Genomic DNA, 17161 nt, shown 5'->3' on the forward strand with positions numbered 1-17161 from the left:
AGGCAACACAAACAAAGTATGTGTAGAATCTCAGAAATGAAGACTTGAACTCTCTCCAAGGCCTGATGCAAGAGGGGACCCATGAATTAAATGTCAGAAAATGAACAGGAGTTAGCAGAGTAAGTAGGGGACAGGATTCCAGGTAGAACTAAGTGTGTTCAAAAGCACGAAGGTGTGAAAGAGATCATAATGCATTCAACATAATACAATATTCAATTTGGTTCAGAGAGTAGGGAAGAATTCAAGGTTGAAAATACAGACACTAAAGTTAAATGATTAATTTGTTAACATGAAAAACAATCATTCAAAAGAGATGTCACCAATAAGATGGTCTTCCACATGGACCCCAAGTAATGCATTAAAGCAAAATTTGAATATACTTCAATTTACTACAGCACATTTTAGAATTTTGAGGAAGGAATACAGGAAAAAAAGTAGAGTACCTTAAGGTGTCTTGCAACTTCTGGATTAAATAGAGGTGTTTTGATGTAATGAAAAAAGAGTGTTGCGATTCTTTTTCTGAGCCCTTCAAGATTATGATGTTTGACGCCTCTCATCATAAGGTCAACCTCTCTGTCAATCAATTCTAGAATTTCCTGAGTCAGTTTACATTCATGTTCCTATACAAAACACATATTCAGCATAGAATTTTTAAAATTACTGTTAGCTTTCAAAATTACCACCAAACAAACTGAAACTAGATTCCAAAAGAAAGAAATTGCAAAAGAAACTAGCAGGAGTAAAAATTGGTACAACTAATTATGAAAAAATTTTCACATTATCTAGTAGAGCTTCAGATATGCATAATCTACAACCCAGCAATTCTCCTCTTAAGAGTAGAGAAATGTGCACGTAAAGTCATTGTTCACAGTGGCACAAAATTAGAAACAACTAAATATCCATAAATCAATTGATAACATAAATAAGTGTCGACTTATTCATACAATGCACATATTGATAGAATATTATTATATGTATGGAAATGAATAAACTATAGCTATATACAATAACAAGCTTAAATCTTAAAAAAGTAATGTTGAGTGAAAGCAGTAAGACACAGAACAATACGTCATTCCACTTAAATGAATTCCAAAATAAGCAACACTAAGCTATATTATTTAAGGATATAGGGAGATGGTAAAACTATAAAGAATATCAAGGAGATGACTACTGTGAAAGTCAATATGGCAGTTACTTCTAGGGGATAAGAGGGTGAACTGGGATTATGAAGAGACGGGATACTTGGCAATGTTGGCAATGTCCTGTTTTGGGTCAGAGAGTGGTTATGTGGTTGGTGACTTCATATGTTAAATTGTACACATATATTTCATGTATTTCTTCTGCAAATTTGTATAATTCATAATAATTTTTAATAAAATCACAGAAATGAGTGTGGTTGAATAAGAAAGCCCCATGCAGGGGTTAAGTGATTAAGGCAGGATTTATGAGCAGTAGAATAGAAGTAAGTTGTTCCAATTGCCCGAGAGAGGACTAAAACACAGTTTGAATGAAGGAGTCAGAATGTGGCATCTGTAACTATAAAATAATATTCTCCTGTACTTTTTAATACATATTTAGTATAGCTAACACAAGAGTCTAGATCAGGGTCCTTGGCCCTGAAAGCATATTAGAATGACCCGGGAGAGATTTTTAAAGGTTTTAAGATTGCCCTAACACTTGAGGATCTAATTTAACTTCTCTGAAATTGTGCCTAAGTATCATTCCTTATTCATTTATTCTCATATTCTCTCTCTTTCAATCTCTCTTTCTCTGTCTCTATGCATCTCACTCTCTCAAGTTCTTTGGATGCTTCTAATGTGTACTCAAGTTTAAGATTCACTGGTCTCTCTTAGTAACTGTCATCAAAATAATACCCATTATTGGGGCACCTGGGTGGCTCAGTCGGTTAGGTGTCTGACCTCAGCTCAGGTCATGATCTCACGGTTTGCGAGTTCAAGCCCCATGTCGGGCTCTGTGCTGCAGCTCAGATTCTGAGCCTGCTTCAGATTCTGTCTCCCTCTCTCCCTACCTCTCCCTTGCTTCACACTCTGTCTCTCTCTCCCTCTCAAAAATAAACATTAAAAATTTTTTTTAATAATTTTTTGAGGGCTCCTTATTCATAAGCAGTGAGATAATACACATTATATTTTATTTATACTTTATAAATACATATAGATGCACATAGATTATATACACATATATGTCTATATCCTCAATGCAACTAATTTTACAAATGATGAAACTGATTTTCAGAAATATTAAATAACTTATCTAAGGTTGTACAGCCATAATGAATAGAGCCAGAATTTGAGTCATGTTTAAAGGCCTTAATCCTCCAATAAAATATTGTTAAATAAATATACATGTACATATATAGGTTAAACGTATTGTTTAAGATATGCACAATTTATTTTTATAAGCCTATTCTCTGTTTTTGTTTGGTTTTCTTTTTTTATTATTAACCAAAAAATGTTCCTAAATTCGTTAGTTAGGAGGATTTCTACTGTATTCCCTACTTGCATTCTCTTTTTTCTAATCTGGCCTTTTTACCGCCCATTACATACATCATGCTTATTTCCTACCTCTGGACCTACTGATTCTCCCTTTCTTCCTATCTCTATCTTCCAATGTTAGTCACTACACAAACATCTTTAAAAACGTAATCCAGAACAAAAGCAGTCAGTGCCTCATTGAGTCAATGCCTCTGTTCTCAAGATGGAGGGACATGTAAGAGATCTATCCAGACTTAGTGCTCAACACGAACCATTTACTCAATTGCTTAATGTGTCTTAAATTAATAAATGATGAGAAAAAAATAAAAATATTCTCATCCTGCTTTAAAATTGCTAAAAATAAAATTTTTATTGAAGAGTGTCAAAATATATAGAAATATAGAAATTGCTGTTTTAGTGAACTGAGTTGAGTATTAATCTCATGCTATATATATATTTGCATATATTTGCATCAATCAAATAGAAATGGGTATTTATTTCCATTTAGATTATGCATTGTGCATACTTCTATGTATCGTAATATATAGTTTGAGAACTTTTAGATAAATATTAATGCAGAAAACACATCCTCCCCAAACGACATCAAAACAATATAGCTGTTGACAAAACAAATTTATATATATAGACACTGATTAGTCATCTTTACCATTAATACCAAACAGCTTATTTTAGTATTCATTTTTTTATTAATAGTAATACCAATAGTGATACCAATATTGATAGTGATACCTCAAAACTACGAGAAAGTTAATGTACCTTCACAGTATGTTTAAGTGTTAGGAGTACATCCAGTCTTTCATCTTGAGAGATATTTTTCAGCATTATGCATTTATAGATGTTCTGCAGCTCTCTGGCTCTGATGGTGAACTGTGTATCCATCTCAATTATTTTGCCGCTAAATGTTCTCCATACCTTTGGAGCTGAACACTTAAAAACAATAATATGTTTATAATTATTAGTTATAATTAAAGGTTAAAAAATAATTTCTACTAAAAGCTAACTTAATATCATGTGCTTTATGAATAAAAGCATCACTAAAGCTTGAGGAAATTAATTGCAGAATTTGAAGACCATGGGAAAATAAAGCATTTTAGGAAAAAAAGTACGAATGAGCTATTTAGTCTGTGGAAGTGCAAGCATTTCTACAGGATTCAGAATTTGGTACTAATTTGTACTAACTAGTATGTTGAATGGCTGAATGGGTATATGGACTAACTCATTACCCTTGGAAAAAGGCATGCTATTTTCAATGTTAAAAAAAGTGATCTGCTTGTTTCAATTACACTGAGTTATAAAAATGTGTCTTGATCATGCTTTGTCAATTGAAGAAACTTTTGTGGAGCAATTGTTACTATCCTCAGTGCGCCAGAACTAAGGACACAGCAAAACGGGACTTCTGTGAGTTATGGTCTTGTTTCCTATAAACATAAATCTCTAACAAGTTCACAGTTCTTCACAAAACAGATGTCCATAGTTGAGCAACTATATTTAGCTATCTCAGCAGTGATCCCTACCTCCCTGATGATGATGGCTAAGATTCTCACTCTCTATTCCCAATTCAGCCTTGGTGCCTCCCAACCTAGCTGACCTCATGAGCCGAGGGTTAAAGATGGAGTTCACCTGCCCTGAAGCTCATCTGTGGATTCCCAGGCTAAGAATTCAGGAGGTGGAGTGAGACACTAGAGACACTAGTTAGTGAAGATTAAGTGTGTGTTTGCCACTGCTTCTCTTCCCTCCGACCGAGACTTTACGAAAAGATGCCTTCACCCGGAAATTTCACAGTGAAACCTCACTATTTTCCCTTCTCCTTCATGGTATTAAAGCTGCTCAACTTCTTTCCCTGATTATAATCTAACAGAAACTAGCCTATTTTGATCATGACTATTGACTCTCCAAATGCTGGGTTTTTTGTAGACTGAATGGTAATTTATGCTTTGGAGACCTGTAGTCTAATTTATGCCATAATTGCAGCCACTTAAATCTTAGATTTGATATAATTTAAAGTTTAATTAGAAGCCCTTGTATGGGAACAAATCATCAGGAATGCAGACTAGCCAAATAAAGAAATAATATAAGGGTGAATATGTTTTTCAGTTACAGCTTTAAATTACTTTTAAATTTCTTACATTTCATATTAGCTAAGTTACATTGAAAACTGAAAAGTACCATCTAAAAACAACTATATTTGAGATGCTTTCAAAGTAATGGCAGCATTTTCTGATCAAAGCCAGAATAAGTGCCGTTCAGAGCTAGGACTCTCCATCAGAAACTTTAGATTCTCAGTTCTAGTTTAAGTCCAGCAAGTGAGAGGCTGCGACCCTATCATTAATTTATATTCTTAAGGCATATATCTAATATTAAATAATGTACTGCTAATTAGCAGACTGATAGAATTAGCTAAAATTTATTAAGGATTATAAGAGGGAAATAGCTCAATAAGAAAATATTTTGTCATTTAATTACTATCACTTAGAAATAACAATATATAGATTATTTTAAATAGATACAGCCTTGTTTGGGGTAGGCCTCAGAGTGTTACTGAAGTTAAATGTTTGTTTCAAAGCTCCTTTTAAAAGTTTTTAAGGAATAAGCAACCTTAGGCTGAGTTTCATATTGTGATATTTAAAAATTTTTTAAGCTTTATTTATTTTTGAGAGAGAGAGAGGGAGAGACAGAGTGCTAGCAGGGGAGGAGCGGAGAAAGAGGAGACACAGAATTCAAAGCAGGCTCCAGGCTCTGAGCTGTCAGCACACAGCCCAATGCGGGGCTCAAACTCAGGAACTGTAAAATCATGACCTGAGCCAAAGTCAGATGCTTACCTGACTGAGCCACCCAGGCGCCCCTCATATTGTGATATTTTAAAGTCTAACTAATGTCTTAATCTTGCCATGCCATTTTCTTCAGGATGACTCTATTAAATGCAATTTCCTTTCTTCTAGTAATGTGGGCAATACCTTTTGCTCTGCAGGTTTATTTCACTTGTATAATCCTTTTATTTCACTTGTAATAATTACCTTAAAATTTTTTTTTTCACGTTTATTTATTTTTGAGAGAGAAAGAGACAGAGTGTGAGCAGGGGAGGGGCAGAGAGGGAGGGAGACACAGAATCCAAAGCAGGCTCCAGGCTCTGAGCTGTCAGCACAGAGCCCAACGCAGGGCTCGAACCCACGAACCATGAGATCATGACCTGAGCCGAAGTCAGACACTCAACTGACTGAGCCACCCAGACGCCCCAATAATTACCTTTTAATGAAATATGTAGTTCATCTACTTCATTGTATTTCAGTTGATAGATTGATTTAACTCCACTTCCCCTCCAAGTTTTTAGCCCCATCTAATATAGTACGATTTGGTAATATCTCAGATTTTTTCCAAATACATTCAACATCCACCCATCCATCCAACACCTTCCACCCTGCAATTTTTAACTCAAACTCTACCTTTTCCATAAAAATTCCTAATATGTTTTGAACCAATGAAATCACTAGTATCTCAAGTCCTATTGTACTCATAAACACACACACAAACACATGCGTGAGCGCACACACACACACACAAATATACCATGTCTCTATTTCAATAACTCAGGGAAATTAAATTTAAACTGTTCTATAATTATTTTTTTGTTAATTTTATTTCTCCCAAAAGATTATAAGAAATAAATTCTCATGTGTTTCTATATATCTGATATGACCTACAGTACTCATTCATTCATTCCACAAATATTGATTGTGTTTACTATATATTAATGTATTAGGTACAGAGTAAACAATACTGATTTTAAGAACTCTCAAATCTCATAATATGTAAAGATAGGAAAACAAGTAATTAAAATACAGGATAATTCTGCTTCATGATTACAGGTAAACAGGTAACTAACCATAGGTTGCTATGAAGCAATTACTTAATGAAAAGAAAATATTATCTAAGGTGAAACCTGAAGAATAACCACGAATTAGCCAGAGTAAAGGGAACTGATTCTTCACAATCAAAGAATCCTAGATTTGAAGTTCGAGTTTCCCTAGTTAGTACTAAAAGATATATAAAAAAAAAAATCTATTGACGAAGCTGTTTTTATACTTGGATATATTTCTGCCAACACTGACAACCTGGTCTTCATTCAAGTCTAAGCTTCTTTGATTTCAGCCCTTAAGGTATTTTTTTTACCCTGATACAGGAAAATGCATCATCTTTGCTTATTTCTCTTTCTTATTTCCTTTTTCCTTTGAATGCTTTGGCTATAATAAGAGACGTACAACAATCATGTTCTTAAACTGCTTCAGAAAATAGGAGCGTAATAAATTCCATTAAGCTGCCAACAAATGAGACAGGGAAGACTCTGGAGGAGAGAAACAGAAGAACAGCAGGAAGAGGCATTTCAAGGAAGGGAAGGTGGAGAGATAACAAAAACCTTGAGAGCAGCAGGCTCCCACAAAAGAGAAGAAATGACTGTACTGTGAAAGGAGGGCTTTCTTCCTCCTAAATTAATACTCGGGTCCCCAAGGGCACAAATTAAGAATAACCCTAACCCCCAAAAGCTACTGTGTAGTGATCAACTTTCCTTTTACGCAGCAAAGGGGTTTTGTTCATACACAGAGGACACCCCTGTGCACTGTGGTGCTCAGAGAGAGGCAAAAATCGGTTGTATTTTCCTATCCCATTAGCTGTTGGCCACCAGAGTATGGGGGAGAAAAAGAAAAACATTTAAATGACACAGCTAACAAGGATTGCAGTTTTGTAGCTTGTGATTGTGAGAAGTGGTATGCGAATCAAAGAAAGGAACGGCCTTGACTCTAGGGAAAACCTCTTGCAGATTAGAAATTCAAATTGTCTCTTTAACACAGTTTGGGTAAAGAGAACCCAAGATACATCAGAAACTGACTGATGGTTTTTCACTCAAATTTCTTGACTTGCTTTTTTTCACCTCTGTCAGCTTGTGAGTTTTTAACCTCTGATAACCTGTGAAGGTCAATGTTTGAGGTGTTAAAATTACAAATTATTTAACCAATACTTCAAAAATCTTTAGATTAAGCCTTTTATGGAGAATGAAGGCTTAGTATAGAATCCATAATACCTGATTGGTTTAATGTCTATGTCCATGATAAGATTAAAAATATTAGTTCAATAAACCACATAATATTCAGATACAGTGAAGTTAAACTAAAACCAAACATAAAATTCTATTGTTGAAAGTTATTTCCAAATTATAGTAAAGTAAATATTTTTTTATGTATCTATGTGTTATAGTGCTAAACATGGACCTGGAAATCAGCATTATGGCTCTCGTTGTTAGTTTTGACATTTGAAAAAAACTCTGACCTTGTCTAGCTTCAGGGATTCATTATAAGCTATTTTTTCTTAGTTATCAAAAATACTGTAGGATAATAAGTTACTTCAACTTTTTTGAAATCAGCACTGTGTCCCCCTGAATATTAGAGACAATGCTCGGCATGTGTGAGGAGCGAAGTAGACAGGCATAAAGAGGAATGGATATTGTATAAGAATTTACAAGGAAAATTATAAAATCTATCTTAATTGCTTTCCATGATGTTTAGTATGGCATCCTATACAAAAAGGTGATTTGAATGAATTTGCATTAGAATAACAAATATTTTATAATTTACCATAACAGATTAAAAGTATGTCAAAGTCACTGTTAGTTAATATTTTTAAAGACTGGACTAATTAGTCTATGTAATGGACTAGGATTGACTTCAAGTGTAGCAGTTCCATTCTGGTTGTGTTTTTCTTGCTCTCTACAACATTTTGGTCAAAACTGAGGTAAAATTCCCTTGTATCAGCTAAAATGTCCATTTCCTCTAAATCTTAGCCTATGAACGGGTGAGATTAATTGGTTCATCAGCTGATGTAACCATAGATTTAGAACTCAAATTCTAAAACCTATGATCCACAAAAAGCCTTTCCCTTGATTTCTACAAGTTCTTATAGCTATTTTTTCCATCGTTCCTTCAGTCTCCTGGTCTTGCCTTTTTGTGTGCTGCCCTAAATCAGTATGGACACTAAGGCCCAATCATTTCTCTCATTCTCACTCCTCTTACCAAAAAAATTATCTTGCACTTAATGTTTCATTTATTTTACAATATAACTAAAAAGTCATGAGGAACCATATTGTGCCCAGCTGTCTCCTCACTATGCTTTCTCTTTTTCTCTCCTGGCAACAGTCAAAGATTTCCATTTTCCTGGCAATTCTTCCTACACTCGGGATCTTTCAGGGTCGCACTTTCTACTACAACTTAACAGTTTTTACAAAAAACAAACAAAGACCACATTTTTCTTCCTCGTGAAAAATCCTATGAACAAAATTTCTCTATCTCATCTTTTTTTGGCGAGATTTCAAGACCTTCATAGAGTGCTACATACACTTCATAAGAAAACAATGGTCATTAAGTGGCTCCAGAGTCAATATGATACGCTGTGACCTTACATTTACACTCTTTATAATTCAAAAAAAAGTTTAGATACAATGTTAGGCAGAGGCCTGGAGGGGGTGAGGAGGGGGGTGGGTGGTGCATAAAGGCATAACAAGAATAGACACTGTATAAGTATTTACAATAAGAATTTTAAATAGTTCGTAGGAAACAAAGCATCAGAGAAAGCATAAGTAGGAATTCCTGTGGAAGTTCCAGCCTCAAATAAGGAAGGGTAGATGCCACTCATCTTCCTTGTCCCTTGTACCTCAGAAGCCCCCAGCTCCTTCAAACACTCTGGGTCCCTGTTGCCCTGGGTCTATGCCGTCCCCAATGGTAAGGTTAACAATCAGACACATAAGGAATATGGTTCCCAGTGATGAAGCTGGATTCAAGATAAAGTAACTTGCTAAAGGAATAAGTTTAGTTTGAAATAAGATCCTGGAGAAGTATGAATATTATACTTCCATACAGGAGACACATCTTTCCTAGAATGAAGATATTCAACAATTTGAAGTGACAGTATCTACACTGAATAATTTCTTGACAATACTTGAAATATGAAATTACACAACCATTATTTCTGTCCCTTATTTTTCCTTCCTGCCTTCCTCCATAAGCATGTATTAATACTCTGTGATATGCACTATGCTAGAAAATGAAGATACAGAGATAAAAGATACCTTTGCTTAAGCTCAGTATCTAGGAATGATTCAGACATGTAAATAGATACAATAAAAACTGACCACTACGGGGGCACCTGTGTCTCAGTCTGTTAAGCTTCTGACTCTTGATCTCACGATTTGTGGGATCAAGCCCCAAGTCAGGCTCTGCATTGGCAGCATGGAGCCGCCTTGGGATTTTCGCTCTCCCTCTCTCTCTGCCCCTCCCCTGCTTGCACGCTCTCTCAAAATAAATAAGTTTACTTTAAAAAAATTTTAAAAATTGACCACTATTTACTAAGAAGTGAAACAGGGTCTCATGAAAGCATATAGTACAGGCTAAAGTAGGAGGATCAGTAGGTCCTTTCTGGAAGAAGGGGTATCTGAGCTTGTTTTGAAGGGTGTATAACTAGCTACTAATGAAGGAGGGAAAGGATGTTCCACGTAGAGGCAACACTGGATGCCAAAGCATGCAGAGCACGTGATCTTTCTGAGGACGTGCAAGTAACCGAACATAGCTGGAGCGGTGTGGCTGTAGTTTGCAAGGAGAGATGACAGTGAGATACCAGCAGGTGAGGTGTGCTGAGTATCACTTGTGAAAATCCCTGAGAGGCAGTAAGGAGGGGCAGGAGCAGAGATGTGTTTAGTGAGGTCACTATGGCCGTGGTATGGATGACAGAGGAGGGAACTATGAAGTGAGACTGGAGGCTGAGAGCCTAATTTGGAGACACGAAGTAGTCCAAATGAGAAGGAAATCCACAATCAGATAAGTCACTGTCAATCTCACACACACACAAGACAAGGCCTGGCTCATGACAGCCTCCCAGGGGACATAGGAAAGCAAAGAGAGGAGCTGCTCCATAGCGTCTCCTCAGAAGCCTCCCATCCTTTCAATTTCCAGCAGGATCACAAGACATTCCACCAAGATTCAGATTCGCTGTGGTTCAAGTCTTTGCCTACCTGGTGTGTTTGGATTCATGCAAGGGCATCAGGGTGCCATGGCAGAGCCATTTCCCTGTAGACAGTAGTAGTGGGTTTGAAAAGGAAGTAAAGAATTGAGACGATTATTAAAGTAGCAGAACAAACTGGTTGGTGGCTGGATGGGATGCCAAGGATAATGCCCAGGTGTCTTCAGCAACTGAGCAGATGATGAAACATTCATTAAGAATAATGATGTGAGTGCTACAGAACAGCATCTGTTTGGAGATGCGGGACCAGGGAACGGTGAGATGGTATAATTTCAGTGTTGACATGTCAACTTAAGGTGTACTGTTGGGACACCCAAAAGCAATTACAATAGGCAAGTTGTAATACATTTGGATACATGATTCCAAAGCTCCTAAGAGAGGTCTGGTCTGGACCTGCAGGGAGTTCCAGGATGTAGGTAGTAGTTAAAGCCACAAGAAAAATTGAGATCAAAGGAGAGTGTATTAGTAAAATGAGAGGAGGGCATTTAGAGTATCAAAAAATATGGTATTTAAAAACGAATGTTCTCAAGTAACAAGAATCATACAACGAGAATCACTATAGGCAAAGATCTAGAAGAACGCTATCCCCTTTCTTCTTGGGGCTGGATTGGCTTTTAATTGTTTGGAAAGATCAGATTTACAAAAGGAGACTGGTCACTATGGAAACAGGCTGTGCAATCAATATCAAACAGAACAGGCAGTTTCAACACAAAAAGATAATTAGTTTTTCCCTTAATTGTATGTTTTCATGGTTTTCAACAATCATATACATTTTTGGTCAGAAACTTCCAGTCAGTTAATGACCTGGGGAGCAAAAGCAAAAACACTCATCTATAGCTCTTTTCCCCAGGTTGCTTACTATGAGGCATCCCAAACCCAGACATTCTGTGACTTCAGTCACTCCACATTTCATCAGGGTGTGTAATTGATCTAACTTCTGTAGCCAGCCTAAATCTAAATGAACAGAGTCACAAGGAAGGTAGCTTTACTTTTTCCTTCATGGCCTAAACATTTTAGTTAAGAACATATTAATTTCATGTTAATTGTCGATTGTTATTCTAGGCCACAGTTAAAAATCTAAAGCTGTATCAGAAAAAAGAAAAAAAAACAGAAAATTTAAACATGAAAATTCGTACAATGTCAGTCTCTTCTTTAGTTCATTATTCTACATTTTTAAACTCAGGATTCATTCTTATTTAAATAATTGTTACTTTACTAACCTTATCCAAAAAAGCTTGTATCAGTGCTTCCTGGTTTGCCGTATATGCAATGTATCTATGCCTCCCAATGGAAGCAATTATCTGGGTCTCTTTTTCCAGAAGTTCACACAAAGCAGCTTTCCTTTCAGCCCCAGTGAAAGATTGGTTAATGCGTGCAAGTTCTTCTTGCCGCCAGACTAAAGGAATAACATGAAAGACTCTTGAGTTTTTAAAATCCCACATCTTTCAGAAAATTTTTTACCATCACATCCTGACAAACAGTATTTATTTTTGTATCAATTTAAATAAAATTATACATGAACATTATCATTCACATTGTACACCTGACATATGAAAAAGGAGGATGAAATGGAAGCTGAGAAACTTAAAGCAATAAAATTAAAGTCAAATAAAGAGAAGCCAAAGGAAATCAGCCCAGATAATGTCAAATTACACCTCCAAGTAAGCACATACTCTCCCTCGTACTGAAAAATATATGGTTTGGGTTTGTAGCAGCCATGAACATGTACTGATACTCAGATCTTTCAGGAGAATACCTGGTTTTGCTACCTAAGCAAAATAAGTCAGTCAGAGAAAGACAAATACCATATGACCTCACTCATATGTGGAATTTAAGAAACAAAACAAACAAGCAAAGAAGAAAAAAAAAGAGAGAGACACAGAGAGAGAGAGAGACAGAGAGACAGAGAGAGGCAAGCCAAGATACAGACTCTTAACTATAAAGAACAAACTGATGGTTACCAGAGGGGTGGGGGGATAGGTTAAACAGGTGATAGGGATTAAGGAGTACACTTGCTGGGGCTCCTGGCTGGCTCAGTGGGTAGAGTCTGTGACTCCTGAGCTTGGGGGTCATGAGTTTGAGTCCCACGTTGGTTGTAGAGCTTACTTAAAAAAAGGAGTACACTTATGATGAAAAAAATAAAACAAAACGATTTTGAGAAAGAATAACTTCCCTTAGGAAGACATTTTGTATATCTCCCCCCACCAAAAGAAGATCCAAAGACAGTAACATGTTATTTCCTCTATCTATCTATCTATCTATCTATCTATCTATCTATCTATCTTCTTTAATATTTTGATATATGTATAAATACCTATGACTAAATTGCTTTTCACCTTTCCAGCAAAATTCCTCCATCAGATGACTCAAATTTCTTAGCTTTAAAAATAACGATTATTTTTTATGTTGACCACAAAAAAGTGAAGAGCAATTTTCTGATGCATCTATCTGTATAAATAAACATGCATGCACATTTACAATTTCCACCTGGAAGGGAAAAAGCATAATGTGCAAATGATTCAACTTTTCCTCCTGACAAGTCTCATCTACTCTTCTTGAAAGAAAGAAAGAAAGAAAGAAAGAAAGAAAGAAAGAAAGAGAAAGGAAGGAAATGGAAAAAGAGAGAATACGTGTTGTGAGGAATCCAGGCAGGTTACAGTGTCAGCTGCAGCACTTGACATGTGCCGCCATACTGAAGCAGAAGCCGTGTTCTCCCCACAAAGCTCCCAGTCAATGACCGAGAACCAGGGGGAATTAGGGCCTGGCCGTGTCTGCCCAGCAGTGATCTCTTCTGTGGCTACTTGGATCAGCGCTGACCACTGGGCTGGCTCAGACTTCCTCAGAGCTGTTATCTGTTTGAGGCTCTCCATTCCTCGTCCTCTTTCCTTCCCTCTCTCAACTTCCACAAGGGTCAAACTGCATCTTGATGAAGACTTTTCTTGCTCTTTCCCCTTTATCTTTTACTGTGACATCTTGTTGTCTGCTTCCACTAGGACCCACATTGAGAGTTTTATGCAGAATTGTTGACTTCAATTATTTTCTTCAATACTAGCACTTAGGTACCATTTTAGGTTACTTAGGTAGCACTTAGGTACCATATCCTTACAAAACCTTAAATTATAGCAGCAAATGTTGTAAAGTAATTGTATTTACTTTTTACTCAAACCTATGAATTCAGTTAAGATAATATTTATGGTTGGTTACTATCCATAAAGAATGGGTTGCATGAAATATATCCTAAGAGCAAATTATAAAATGCCAAAGAATAGTATTTTAATAAACTCATTTTACCTAAGAGTAACAGCATATTGTCAAAATTAACTTACATGAGAAAAATGGATTACTAGGTCCTACCCTAAACTTAACTAAGTCAAAATTTCCGGGCTCACATACATGCATTTTTAACAAGGGTCTCATTCAATTCTTACACACACTAAATTTGGGGGGAAAATCGTTTTATATCCCACATTTCAGAAACCTATTTACATTAAAAGAAGCATAGTGTTGGCAAGAACCTTAGAAATCAAATGGTTCAATACCCCACCCACACGGAAGACAGTGTCCTCCTGGCAGCAGTTTGTACAGGTTTAATTCACTCACCCTGGCCTGGGACCAGCTGGGGAAGAAACAGAGTCAGTCTATTCCTTGTTCCAAATGGCATCCCTTTGGATATCTGAAGGTAGCTGTGACATTCCATTTAGGTTTTCCCTTTTCCAGACATAAACACTTCCCTTTCCTAAATTGCACATTATTTGATATAATTTCACGTCTCATCAAGGTCAAGCTGCTCTGTTATCACGGTACCTCTTTGAAATATAGCATACCAAATTTCTGACAAGATGGAGTTTTATGCACAAGCGGCTAACTCTCCTCTCCTAAATTCCCAGTTACATGAACCAAGAAATATGAAATGGGAGAGAAGAGGAGGAGACCCAAGTCAGTACTTTAAGTCAGAGAGGTACAACCTATATACTGGAAATCAGGGGGTTTAAGTTATAGCACAGATACTGCTGAAAGACACTCAAACAGGCACAAACGTCCCCCAAACTGCTGCTGTCTCATCTCAGAAAGCAGACATAGAAGAAGGTAGTAAACCTTAATTCAATGCCTTAGAGCTTGAGAAAAGAGCAAGTGATTAATCTATTTGATAGCTTACTATGTTTTAAGGAAGTCTTTGAAAATCCTTAGGAAGGAATGAAAGAATGCCTACACTTCAAGTCAATGCAGAAAACAACAATAATCACAACTGTTTATGAAAAAAGGCAAAAAATTCAAAAGAGAAAGTATAAAGCAAGGTGAGAGAAGCAAAATCAAGCATCATAGTTATATTTAAAAATATAAAATGGTTACTTTTTACTGAAAATAAGTTAGAACAATTTTTTTAATCCAATGACATGTTTTCAAGAGACACACTTAAAACAAAGTGACACCAAAAGTAAAGGTTAAACATAAAATGTTGATAAATGTAAACAAAAAAGAAAACAGAAGCAGCAATATTAACAGTATATTGAAAATAGAGGGGAAGACATTCAAAATTCGGTTCTTGGGATAGGAGACAATTTTATGATGACCCTCGTGAATTTTATGACCCTCGTGAATGCTATACACAAAATCACATCCCATCTAACTTGTAAAGCAAAACTTCTATCAGTTATAAATACTCCTGGAGTGAGCATACTTTATTTATATAAACATAATTAAAATACAAATGAGTCGATCTATTTCAAGTAAAGAAGTATTAAAAGCATTAAAAAGTTTAAACAATATGATTAACAAATTTAAATGATTCAAGCTCTGACCAACAAAGGCTGAAAATATACCTATTTTCAAAGCTCTATGAAGCATTTAATTTATACAAATTCTAGCAGCAGGAATAAAAGAAAACAAATTCCCCAAATCAGAAATGCCAAAACTGCATTTTGATACTGTACAATTAAACTAGAATTAAAAACAAAAGTTTAAAAAGAATAGTCCCAACTGCTTGGAAATGTAATAAATACCAACAAAAATGAAATTTAAACAAAGAAGTTAAAAGTAAGACTGTCAACTATTAAGAAAAAAAAAGCCCCACTACATATCAAAATGGATAGGATGCTAAAAAATTGAAGTAACACAATTTGGGGCAACTTTGCAGAATAAGCCTGAGATTCAAATCAGGTACCTCTGAAAAGTGTGTCAGGGCAGGGGAAGATTTACAAAAAGCTGTAATGTTTGTGATAGTTACTCATACACCTCCTCTGGAAAATCATGTCTGCTGGGTACTTCTCTCATTCCCCATTATTATTTAAGTAACTAGGAGTGGCTTTGATACCTGGATAAACACACAAGGACTGGGAACCTGAACTCATTCAACCATGGTTGATCTGTGTTCTTCATAGAACGTGGAAGCAAACAAAAATTGAAGCAACAACCTATTGTTCTTTATTCTGAACAAACATTCCAAAAAGTCACTCTAGTCTTTGACATTTATCGTAAGCTTCAGTTCATTCTAAGTTTTCGGATATTCAGAACTGTCCCTGAAAATGTTTTCATGTCACATTTTGAGTCATCCTTGTTATTGTACATGTAGTAACCTCAGTCTGGAATTTACAGAGGATCTCCTGCACGTGCACTTTCACGAGCAGGACATTCATGGACACCTTCCCGCAGGTGGCAAGCCTGTCCTCCACCCGTGCAGGTTTACACAGCTTTGGTTTTGTTCAAGTCACCGTCACCCCAGAACACACGAGAATATGCTGGATTAACTACAACAACCTCTCTTACAACGTCTCATTCTCTTCTCTCTCAATAGACACAGGAACCGTGGTTTTAAGGTGTAGACTTTGCCTTAGCTTCCTTTCTATTCTTAAGGCTGCTCTGAGAACAAAATCCTGTTGTTTTTTTTCTTACTGTACTATTTACTTCATCTCCTGTTTGCTTTTTGATTCCTAGGCCCCTCGTTTCTAACTAAACAATACAATAAAAATAACACTAACACCATGTTAGTGGTGGTTACCATGGAGTGCTGGTTACTATGTGTCAGGCTCTGTCTCAAGCTCCTCATGCATATGAGCTCATTTAATCTCCTGACAAACCAATGAAGGAGGTGCTACTATTATCCCCTCTTTTACAGAAAAGGAAACTAAGGAAAACAGAGACTTGTCCAGGTGGCACCAAGACTCAAACTCTGGCAGTCTGGTTCCATGTTACAGACTCTTAAGCACTGCTCTCCCACTTTTCAAAAACATGTAATCTTTTCATTGGACAGTCTCTCTCTATGAATTGATTAGTTGGTCTACTACTGAAAGCCACACTTACTAACCAGCTATCTAATTCTTTCCCTTTTCATGGAGATAATTTATTATTACACTGTCAGAATGACAAAGTTTCAGAGTCTCATGAACTACATTCCCTGGCCATAGAATCAAACCTATTTTTTCTCTGAACTTTAAAAAACTCGTTTGCCTGATCTGGTTACTATACCTGCCAAAACCTTATCATTTCTTTGTCAATTCAAAACACTCAAAAATAAGTATCAAGCAATTATGTGAAAGGAACTCTATAAATTTCAATGGTGCATACAAAAGTGAGAAAGACACAATGCTTTCTTG

The 17161-nt window shown here is 36.2% G+C and overlaps 1 protein-coding gene across 3 annotated transcripts in view; it reads right to left on the bottom strand.

Annotated features, from left to right (window-relative positions):
* The window catches only part of IQUB (IQ motif and ubiquitin domain containing), a 57296-nt gene that overhangs the window by 8633 nt on the left and 31502 nt on the right, over positions 1 to 17161 (bottom strand). For all 3 annotated transcript variants that reach the window (XM_042923340.1, XM_042923344.1, XM_042923334.1), the window contains exons 8-10: positions 11792 to 11967; positions 3270 to 3440; positions 444 to 620 (exon numbers count right to left, since the gene is read on the bottom strand). In XM_042923340.1, coding sequence (XP_042779274.1) covers positions 444 to 620; positions 3270 to 3440; positions 11792 to 11967 — 524 coding nt within the window. The remainder of the gene's footprint in view (positions 1 to 443; positions 621 to 3269; positions 3441 to 11791; positions 11968 to 17161) is intronic.

The sequence above is a fragment of the Panthera leo genome, chromosome A2, assembly GCF_018350215.1.
Source record: "Panthera leo isolate Ple1 chromosome A2, P.leo_Ple1_pat1.1, whole genome shotgun sequence".
NCBI classification, from domain to species: Eukaryota; Metazoa; Chordata; class Mammalia; order Carnivora; family Felidae; genus Panthera; species Panthera leo.